The sequence below is a fragment of the Durio zibethinus genome, chromosome 16, assembly GCF_047325235.1.
Source record: "Durio zibethinus cultivar Kanyao isolate XHJ-2024 chromosome 16, ASM4732523v1, whole genome shotgun sequence".
In the NCBI taxonomy this organism is placed as follows: Eukaryota; Viridiplantae; Streptophyta; class Magnoliopsida; order Malvales; family Malvaceae; genus Durio; species Durio zibethinus.
The window spans coordinates 2,361,927-2,373,243 of record NC_143177.1 but is presented as its reverse complement, the minus strand read 5'-3'; the positions used below and the strand labels follow the sequence as shown (position 1 = coordinate 2,373,243).

Sequence of the window (11,317 nt, the reverse complement as noted above, 5' to 3'; positions counted from 1 at the left end):
AAATTCTATCAATCTTTCAATTTGAATTTTTTATTAAAATTTTTATTAAATCATTTTTAAGAAAGAACTTAACATATTTCACCTATAAATTTTCATATAAATTTTGTTTTTAATAGTAAAATCCTATGACACTAGCATTTGTCTATATTTTCCACACTCATTAATAAAAACAAATCACTCCAAATTTAAAAAAAAAAGAGAGAGAGAGAGAGAGAGTCAGAAAATGGAAGAAGTATCAGCATGTATTACATGTTTACAAAATTGTTCATCATATTTAAAATTTTCTTTTTCATGTTAACATCGATAACATGTTCTTATATGTTACTATAGTACACTATCTAAATTCCAATCCTTTCTTTTCCTCTGTTTCATTCACATTTTTTGCTTCAAAAAACTGTTTGCCGAAATCAACGCTACAACATTCAAAGGTGGCCCGCCCGCCTTCAGTCAGGCCATTAGCAATTCAGAATTTCTTACTACCGAATGGGTGACCATCTCAGCACACAGACGAGCAGTACCAGATATTCAAGAAAAGAATAGGATTTTCGTGCCTTGACTGATATTCAATTCTGTATATGTTCCAACTTTAAGAATTTAGTGGTTTCTCCAACCACGGACACACCTAAGCATCCTGCACAAAGAAAACTATCAGCAACAGCATAGATTCATTCAAGAAATGCTCAATTATGTCATGTCTTGTTTGTCTTTCAGTACTCATTTATTGTATGAACGCATGTATGATGCAAATCTATACCATATTGAATTACAAATACAAAATTAAGACTGTGTCAAGTTTTACAACCATTTTCTTATTTTGTAGCTTACCTATTGGATTAACATTTTTATATCCTTACCTCTTTCTTTCCTTCTTAGCAAGCAAAGCCTTATGGATTATCAGAACAGAAAGTGGTTAGGCCCTCAATAGTCTTGAGCTCTCTTCAGTTAGCACTTTTACAAAGAGGCATTTACGATCAAGTCCAACACAAGAAGAAAAACTAGTTTCTTTGTGATTTTGTGCATAATTGATGACTCTTGTTTGGGCACATATCTGGTCATAATTAATTAGATAACAATGTTACAAGAAGTTTTGTGGAGAGGATGGTATCATGTCACTTGACAACTGCTCAGATCACGCAACATTTAAAGAATGCCTTTAATCACTTGAAAATAGAATATTCCAACTCCTGAATTTCATTGCTGACTAACTACAATTAGAGACAAGTAGGTTCAGCTAATCATGCAATCAACTTCAGTACCATCTTGGCCAAAAAACAAACTTCAGTACCTGAAATTATCTCAAGATAAAGATACTCAATTGAAAGCAGATAAAGTTAGATGAAAAACGCCTTTTTAAAGCACAAAGCATGAGGATTTACAATCAACAATAATGAACTAATAATGCCATTTACCTAATGAGATAGTATATAATTAAGAAGAAAGCCACAAAGCCCACCACCAGAGTACACATTCTCCGATTGGACTTCTTCTCAAACACCTAGAGAGTAGCAACCTCATCATATTGAACCATTTTTATCAGCAGCAGAAAATAAATTTAATCAAACATGAAGCCAAAATAGTAGGGCAGATCTTATTTAGATACCTTCTTGAACCGATCCATAGTGCCTGACATAATACCCCTTGTAGCATCCATGCCATTGCCCTGATTTATACAAAATCCGTTAAAACCAAAGAACCAGATTGTTTTCACAAAAGTTGAAGTTTTGAGGCATAACAACTGTAACTGCATACCATTCGGTCGAGCAAACAGTTATGGCTCTCCACCTCATCATGTATATCACCCGTTAACTGTAAAGAACTTACACATATCAAAAGTTGGTCAAAAGAGTATAAATCATAAAATTTCAGGGCATTTTCCTCCATCTGTTTTGTTTTTAGTGAAGAAAAACTAATACAATTTCCCGCTGGTGAAATAATTCTATCGTGTAAGTAAAAGAGCACAAGACTTTGTGCACACCCATACAGATCCATAAATACATGAACAGATAGAAGACTTTAACCTCCATTATGCAATGATAAAACTGGTGTGAGCGGCAAAGAGGTAAAATAACCAATGCATATTGACATTGACGGGCTCATAACATGTGTCTCCAATTAAACACCTTAGTGTCACCCTCAAGCACTTATCACAGTACTTCCCCGGTGCTTAAGATTTCTCACAATGACTTAGAGAACAGAAGAGAAGAGAAAAGGCAGTTCAAGTGGAAAGCCATTCCCTGGACTATTTTACATAGCATTTACTGAGTACATGCATTGCTGTAGCTGACCCTGTCATTTCCATACTTGAGCATCAATATATGCTACAACATATATGTTAGCCCACTAAAGAGCAGCCAATGTACATCAAGAACTTTCTGAACAAATATGCTTGAGCATTTACCAAATACATGCATCACTGTACCTGACCCTGTCATTTCCATACTTGAGCATCAATATATGCTACAACATATATAGTAGCCCACTAAAGAGCAGCTAATGTACACTAAGAACACTAATGAGCAGCTAACATACACTAAGAACTTTCTGAACAAATATGCTTGAGCTTTCAAGAAAGCTGACCTAAAGAAGGGCTTTTTTGAAGCTAGTTTATGATTTTTTTTTTTTTGTATGAAGCTGCTTATGATGCAGGCTATATAAGAGACCTCTCAGTCCCACACGTCCTAAATGCCAACTCCATAAATCCAAGCATCTAACATTGTCCAGAAGACCATGCTAAGATCACCTAGACTTGAAAAATATAAAAGGGTTTAGATAGATATTTAACATTTAACAGGTTGCAAATAATCAATAAAACTGAAAGGTAAATCTCCTTTGACAGAACTTAGGCAAATCTCCTTTGACAGAACTTACTCTTTTCAGAAAAGCAACTCTGTCTTGCAAGTTGTCTATAGCTTTGTCATTGTCATGCTCCCTAATTTCGTGAGAGAAAGATGAAGAAGTCCTGAGACCACCTTCTTCAAGCTTATCAAAACCACCAAATAGAGTTGCTTTTGAAGAGCGGTGATCCCTACACCATAAGTGATCATGCCATAATTTAGAAAAGATAAATCAATATAACCAATAAAAGGATCATACTTAATGGACCAGAAAAACTTAGCAAAAGGATTTTTAAAAATAAAGAAAAATTGGGTAAGAGAATTTGCAGAGTTGAATATATCATATATAAAATAAGACCATATAATACTACTAGTAACTTGTCCTAATTCAACAAACAAAACTCTCAACATAGTTGTAAAAACACAAGGGAAAAAAAAGATGATGAAATTTTCCGAGCATCAGAAATCATATCCATGTTACCACACAAAAGATAAAAGAATGAGACCACAAGTAGAAAACTAGAAGCAGCAATTATCAGGTCCATCCAGAAAAGAAAACAACACAAAAAAAAAAAAAAGAATGAAATGAGAACTTAGGTTGGGAGTACAAATATCCACAAAAAGATTATTATACAAGTCTCAACCCCTGTAATTACAATCAAAATTATTGAAACCCAACATTTCCAAGAAGAACTTTTCATGCATGAAAGATTGATTGGGACGAAATTTTAAAGGAAAATATCAAAAGTCAGCTACTGAGGGCAAATCAATCATGAATTTTCATAGCAAGGGCAACATTAACGCAGTGAGTACTAGAAATAAACAAACACAATGCAGATGAAGGAAATATCATAAAGATGAAAAATTCTATCACTAGGATTATAATTCTTATCTTTGGCAAGGCATAAAGACGAATCAACTAAATTAATTGATTTTTCTAATATAAGGATCAAGAGAGGACCATTCTTCAAGGCCATGCCAAAATCCCTAAATCCTAGAGGATTAAAAACCCTAATACCTAAGGGATCAAATCAAGCAACAAATCAAAAGCAAAGCTGAAATCTGGAAAGCCTTTTAAAAAAAAAAAGAAGCTCATTTCTGTTACCAATTACCCACGTTCAAACACTTTCAAAAATTCATTAATTCAAGTAATTAGAAAAATAAAATACCAGAATTAGAGACAAAAGCTGTAATCCGAACACAAAGTAAGGGAAAAACACTAGAAAAAAATTTAACCAAATAATTGATTCCTGAGAAATCATATTGCAGCTTAAATCTAAATAAAAAGTTAGCGTAAACAACTTCCATGAAAAAAATAAACTAACCTTCTATAACTCATTGCTTGGAATCCCACTTCCTTCTTCCGATTCTGCTTTTCATTAACTTTCAATACTTTCACTGACTAATTAAAAAAGGAATTAGCTGACGAATTCCTTTTTTTCTAATTTCATGAAATTACAATATAGGTTTTTTTTAAAAAAAAAATTTTGGTGTCTTATAATCACTTTAAGCATCAATTATAAAAAAAAATAAATTCTCTCAATATTTATCTTCTTCACTTATAAAACTCGAAATTAAAATTTTATTTTAAAAAAATTAAAACTTTTAACCACTCAAATCAACAAACGTTGATCAATATAAATCTACGTCAAATTATATTAATAAGATTTATTTGTTAATTTTTATAAAATATTTTAATATAATATTTTAAAATTTTTTTAAATTTTATTTAAAATTTGTATTGTTAAGGTTTTTTTTTTTTTTTTTTTTCAGTTTATGGCTCTTTTTGTTTTATTTATAGCTCAAAAATGGTTTAAATTCAAGGTGATTTGGTTATAAATTTAAAAAAAAAAAATCATTATAAGATAGAGGTAAAAGTTGAATGTATAATAGTTTCTTTTTTCTTTATTTGGACTAATTTTATGGACTTTGTCGATAGAATCAAAAAAAAAAATTTAAATGCTTTGATAGAACTCTCGTAAAACTCTTTATATATTGTTACATTCTTCTTCATACATGTATGTATATTTCAAGATATTGTACATTTTATTTTTTGCCATAAAAATTATTGAATTGTATCCGTTCTATTGTCTACTTTAAGATCCGAAGATCTATCCTCACAATTTTATCTATTCAAAACCATACATATGTCTGGAGTGCTTAAAACCAATGATGCTATTCTTTTCGCATGCTTCAGACACTGAAAACATCAGCAGCTGCTTTCATATTCCTTCCTTACTTTAAGGGACAGCATGCTAATTTGATCCTTCTTTTAAGAAACACCACTGTAAAGTTGGTGTAAAGCCTTTCACGCCACTGAGTCAAATACCCAATCTAATGCTACTCTAATAATCTCACAACTAGGAATACGATGAAATGTCTATGTTGACTAAACATCAACAATAAAACCATTAGTCATGACAACAGGAGTGCATGAACAAGTAACAGGTACACTGAAAAGAATTATAAGCTTTAAACAAAGTAATCAATTAGGATAAGAATTTCCGTATTGCAATTGCCACTCCATACAATCCTCAAAATCGAAACTGCTTGCACAATCCAACAATGCATTTTGCTGATGCTCGTAACGACATATATAATTCAACCCAACAAGAAGCTCACAGATAGCTGCTTCAGTCTTTTCCCTATCAGCAAAATATAAGGTCTGGAGAAGAAGAACATTTGTCCGAGTAACAATTTGCTGCTGCTCAAAATTCCGCTCACTTTGCCATCGAATCATGTTATGTGCCAGTGGGGCGAGCCATGTTAATATCCCATCAAGAGTTTCTTTCCAATCATGTGCCAATGGAGCATCATATATAGCCAAATTCTTGACATAGAACTTGAGATTAGTCCTCATAGACAGTCTCAAACTTGTTGGCAACATCTGATACAAATCATCTCTAGCTTCTTCACCAACCAAATGAGGGTGGCGCAGTAGCTTCTCGATGACAATTATTACATTAGCATAATGCAAGGCAAGAGCAGAGCCTCCCACAGTGGAAGGTGAAGCATATATTGCCAACCTACTTTTAGGACCAAATTGTGTGTTATTCAGCATCCAACACTTGCATTGCATCAGATCTTCATTCAAAAGATCACTATGTTGGGGCCGACAAAAAGGACGAGAGCGATTCGGGCGCTCTCTCTTCACCCCATCATTTGCAACACTACAACAACCTGAAATCTGGCTACTCCGGTCTTCATGGTCAACACTCTCGTCATCATCAATATCGAACCTTGAAACTGAACTACTCAAACTATGGCAATCTGTGAAGAGTCTTCCGGGACTAGTCCCATAATGAAAACCAAAATCCTCCACCCGAAACAACCCAACTTCACCTTTTCGACAATCATTCCCCCGATGCTTCAAACTCACTCCCCTTTTCTCCACCACAACTCTCTCCACATTCCCAGGCTGACAACCCCCAACACTACTACTCTTACTGAGAACACGTTTCAACTGCCTACATTCGCTATCCTTTCTCAAAGCAGACTCCCCAAAAACAACAAGAATCCTAGCAAAAATAGTACAAACAGTCCTAGCCAACAACTCAACAACTTTATCAAATGTTTGGTTCCAAAGTGAAACATCCTTAAGATGTCTAACATCTTGTCTTTGCCAAATCAATTTTTGCTCGAAAGTTCTCTTACTTTCCTCGTATGTATTTGCATGAAACTTCTTAGTAGCTCGTTCTAGTTCATTCAAAACCTCCATTTCATTATACAAATTAGCAGTCGAATTAACATACCTTTCCATTTTCCTAACCATTCCCTTCATATCTTTAACTAAAAATCCTAATTCTCTAACCTCTATAACCCCATTCAAAATGTCTGCATAAACATGCTCAAAACCTTGTAAAGCTGGTTCATTGCATTTTTTACCAAGTCTAGAGGCAACAGTGGCGATCTTGTTCAAGTCATCGAGCCTTTCAGCTAAAGCAAGGGTAAGAAGAAAATTCTCATCAGAAGAAATTAAGTTGGAAACGGCTTGGGATTTTAAGATCTCGGATTTGAGCTTTGAGATCTCGGATTCGGACAGGGATTTGTGGAGATGGATAGTTTTGGACATGACATTGGCAACTTCGAAAGACAAGATTCCAACGGTTTCATGTTTTTTCGGTGTTGGGTTGTTTTGGATGTTCTTTTTTTTGGAAGAAGGCTCGAGAAGAAGGGCGTGTTTAAGATTGGAACTTACCTGGTTTCCCACTTTAAGTATCCAAGTTTCTGCTACCATTGCTGAAGTTGAGCTGCTGCCTTTGGGTTTCAACAGGTGAAAAGAAGAACACCTTAAGAATTTAAAATGGGGTTTTCCAACAAGAGGAAGAAGGCTTGCCTTTGTAGTTCATTTCATTTTTGGGTTGAAAGAGAGAAGAAAGAAGAGAGATGAGTGAGCGTTCGAAAAGAGGGGATGGCTGGTATTTGAATGCGTCTGAGGGTTTTAAAAGTCTTGCCTATGTATGTGAAGTATTCAATGATCCATTGATTTTTACCATACTATCCCTTCTGTTTTTCTGTTCTTGTTCTATTTGGAATCAATTGGAGTAATTAAGAAAATAATTTTTGAAAAATGGTTTTTAAAAAATATTTATATTTTCCGAAATAAAAAAAATATTTTTTGTTATTTGGATATATTAATAAAAAATATTTTTCTTTATTTGATTTTTTTTTCAAAATCTATTTTTTTCAAATAATATTAATATAATTATTAAAATATTAAAAATTATTTATTATTAAAATATATTAAAAATATTTATTATTAAAATTATTAATATTAAAAAATAATTATATTTTAATAACAATTTTTAATATTTAAATATTATGTTAATATAAAAAATACCTAAAATAAAACCATTTATTTTCTTTATATTATTTATTAATATATTATAATATTATTTATTAATATATTATAATATTATTTTGTTAATATTATTTATTAATATATTATATTAATAGTATATTATTTATTTATTAATATAATATAATATAATATTAATATATTATTATAATATTCATTGATATATTATTTATTAATATAATATTATTTATTAATATATTATAATATAATATTATTTATAAATAAAATTATACTCAAAAGTATTGATAAGTAGTTTTATTCAGAAATTTTTTTTTTAAAATGTCTTTTGAAAGACAAATTTCAAAAAAATAACATCATTTTTCATTGATCAATAAATTATTTTTCGTTAATCAATTAATTTTTTATCAAACAAACACTTAAAAATATAAAAATTATTTTAGCAAAACAAAGGGAACCTAAATGTATATACAAGATAAATTGCAATTCATAAATGATGATTAAATAGAAATTCTAACTGTTTAATTTGAAATGCCCATTTCAATTTAGAGATTTTATTTATGAAATCATGGGAATGATGTTAGTTTTTATAGGATAGGGGAAACTAGTTTTCACACTCAATTAGTTTTTCCCTTAAGGCTTTAGCTTACTAATCAAACGTTTTCTATTTAAATTAAATTAAATTTGTTTTAAGATCCATAAAGTTGACTAATAATATGGTATGCATGTAATATCTATCACGACTTGTTAGTAGAATTTTGAAAATCAAAATTCAATCTCTCAATCTCAATTACAGGAACAAAAAAAAAAAAGAAATTATAATAATACCCATGTCTCTTTTTATTTTCCTATTTTAGAATTTTGCTTGATTCTTAAGAAATTAAGATATATATTTTTATAGGATAATTAAGAGTATTTTAAAATATTGTCAAATCTAAATCCTTTTTCAAACAATTTTAAAAACGTATTTTATCGTAGTTAAGAAATTATATGAAATTATTATTTTTCTTGTTTTCATTTATCTATATAAATTTTGTTTTCATATTGAATGAGACAAGAAATCGATCTTGGCTCTTTGTACAATGGGATAGCTAGTTTGAGATCTACATTGTCATTCATTACATTGAAGGGTCACTTTATTTTGGTTTGATATCACCACCCAAAAGGCAGGAACTCATGAATGCTTGATATTGAGTGGATTAGACCACAAATTTTTTTTCTTTTGCGTCAACAAAAGAGGAGCAACCCACCCAAACCAACACATCTAGAAAGTACTTTGACTCAACTTCCAACACAAATATTTCACTCATTTCATGCATAGCATAGAGCCAGGAGCATAAATGCTTTGCTGTAGTCCCATATAAAGGAAAGTGCATTAGATTTTGTCATAATGATTAGTTAGGTTTAAAAAGGAATCCCCAAAAGCAAAATGTTTGATTTTTTAAAAAACTTTTAATCTTATTTTTATTAAAAAAATATTATACACAATTTTTTTTAAATCCATAACATCTAAATTTTAACTTTAATAATATATAAACTAATCTAAAGATCAACAATCAAATGTTTGATATTTTTTTTAAATATTCTTCAAAAAAAAAATTTAAAAACCATCCCTAAAGTCAAAGTCAAAGTCAATCGGTGGGTGAATTGCTTTGCAAATTGTAAATTTCAAGTCAAAAGGGTGCATATTTTTAGTGTTTTTTTTTTTTTATATATATATCATTTTTTTATTCTCTACCTGACAAAACACAATCAGAAGAGTTCCACCATCCACAGGAGGGCAAATGTTGGGCAAGAGAAATGCTAGTTGTGGGACCTTTTTTCTTAATGGGTTTAGAAAATTGCTACTTCGCAAGTTTGAAACTACGAAATTGTCTTGTTAGAAGATTTAGCTGTTACCTGCTCATCTTTCCATTCATTTAGCTTGATAAGCACGGCCTTGGCCGTGTTGTAACTTCTACAGTCAACTTTTCATCAAACACAAAAGAGAACCCTTTTTAATATTTGAAATTAAAGAACAAAAAATTAGATCAATTCGTGTATTTATCTATTTCGTATTTAATATATATATAAATTATATAAATTATTTTATTTCAATTCATATTAGCATATCAAATATAAAATAATTTTTTTACTTTTTCTAAAATTATATACAATTTTTATTAAAATTTTATACCATACCAATTTTATATTTTTTCGTATACCTTAATTTTGTCCATTTCAGTGAATTTAAATGAGGCATTTAATGAAGGTTTTTTTTTCTTCAAATTACAGCTTTGTAGTCAAGGAAATTATTAGAATTTGGAGTCCAAAGTCCAAACCAACAAAAAAGTTCTTAGGTGAAAAATGATCAGACTAGAATAAGGGAGAAATTGTCAACAGTTAACCAGCTGTGGGAGTTGGTGGCCTGATTGTATCAAGGATTAGCTTACTCAAGACTTACTAGGAGAGCAAAAACAAGCCACATGGGTTGGCCACCCTAACCAAAACAGGTCAAGTAAACGATCAAATACTGACAAAAAGAAAGGCGGAGATGGGAAACTGATACATCTCCAAGCTTTTTGCCTTAATTTATGGGTTTGGCAATTCACATTCCAATTTGAAATTTCCCATTTCATTAAGAATTTAGTCATGTCAATAAAAAGAATGGATTGGTGAGAGCTTAAAAGTCCGGAATTTAAACACTGGAATGAAAGCCATGAGATATAAGTTCATAGCCAAAATAGTGATGATCGTTAATTCCATGTGTAAGTAATCGAAGGCATCTCAACACTTTGCCCATCCTTCACCTGTTCTTAATCATATGGGACCCTTCTGCAACCTTTCCAACCTAAGAAAAGAAGAAAGTTCAATGTAGAAGATACGTTGGAAGGAGAAATCAGCAAGCAAAAGGGGTCGGTTGATGGTTACAATTTCCCGCCATGTTCTTGTAGGTTTGTGTTTGGATCACTTTTATGTGCAAGGAATAATGGAATGTATCAACAAGACTGTTGAATTTGCCCCAACTCTATATATATTTTACACATTTGAGTGCTTTTGATGCAAAATGATATGTAGAGTGTCACTTTCGGGGATGGGGATGGTATTGTTTTTTAGTGCTCTCTTTGACTAATTGATTGAGTAAGCGATGGATAATTGGGATTCATAATAATCAAAAGTCATCAAAGTGTAAACCACTTAGCAATCAACCATAGGTTTTTCCCTTCATCAAAAATTTTGATTTTGTGGGAAAATGTCACTTTCTTGACCTACACTTTGTTCCAAGAAAAGTTTTGGTTGAGAATTTCGGTACTTATGAAAAAAAGAAGAGATAAAGAAAAATAAAAAAGATGTGCTAGACCCAAAAATCCACAATTGGCAAGAGACCAAACCCAAAGATGGGCTACACAAACTATTAATGGAACGTGGGTTAATCACAGCCTTTTGGATGCAAATTTGAACGGAATTGACAAAACCCAAACTTTTTGCTTTCACTAAATTATTATTTGTTGGAGCCAAATTGAACATTCACCCAATAACGAGTACTCCAACAGGAGGTAAACCATACCCTTCAAGCTGAATCAAAACCTCATTCTTAAAATTCCCTTCAACAGGAGGACTTCTTATTAAAATTATTCCATTTTTATAAGAGTTAATATTTGATAGTATATAAGTAATATACGTTGTC

The 11,317-nt window shown here is 31.4% G+C and overlaps 2 protein-coding genes across 9 annotated transcripts; both read right to left on the bottom strand.

Annotated features, from left to right (window-relative positions):
* Nucleotides 1–224: 224 nt before the first annotated feature.
* On the bottom strand, nucleotides 225–4,478 carry LOC111291890 (bet1-like SNARE 1-2). 8 transcript variants are annotated; one of them, XR_016328556.1, is made up of 7 exons: nucleotides 4,160–4,472; nucleotides 2,869–3,025; nucleotides 1,750–2,740; nucleotides 1,601–1,660; nucleotides 1,410–1,495; nucleotides 855–1,285; nucleotides 225–631 (listed from the first exon to the last, which is right to left on the bottom strand). XR_016328556.1 is itself a non-coding variant. In XM_089745154.1 (6 exons), the coding sequence occupies exons 3-6, from the start codon at nucleotides 1,987–1,989 to the stop codon at nucleotides 595–597; spliced, it is 414 nt and encodes a 137-aa protein (XP_089601280.1). In that variant the 5' UTR covers nucleotides 1,990–2,740; nucleotides 2,869–3,025; nucleotides 4,160–4,478; the 3' UTR covers nucleotides 225–594. The 8 variants fall into 8 exon arrangements, 5 of the variants coding, with proteins under 5 accessions (XP_089601280.1, XP_089601282.1, XP_089601279.1 ...); XR_016328557.1 differs by having other exon boundaries at nucleotides 225–622; XR_016328558.1 differs by having other exon boundaries at nucleotides 225–1,285; nucleotides 1,410–1,510; nucleotides 1,750–1,806; nucleotides 4,160–4,439.
* An 805-nt stretch (nucleotides 4,479–5,283) lies between these two features.
* LOC111298533 (protein PSK SIMULATOR 1-like) lies at nucleotides 5,284–7,269 on the bottom strand. Its single transcript, XM_022893247.2, has one exon. The coding sequence runs from the start codon at nucleotides 7,069–7,071 to the stop codon at nucleotides 5,320–5,322; it is 1,752 nt and encodes a 583-aa protein (XP_022748982.2). The 5' UTR covers nucleotides 7,072–7,269; the 3' UTR covers nucleotides 5,284–5,319.
* Nucleotides 7,270–11,317: the final 4,048 nt, after the last annotated feature.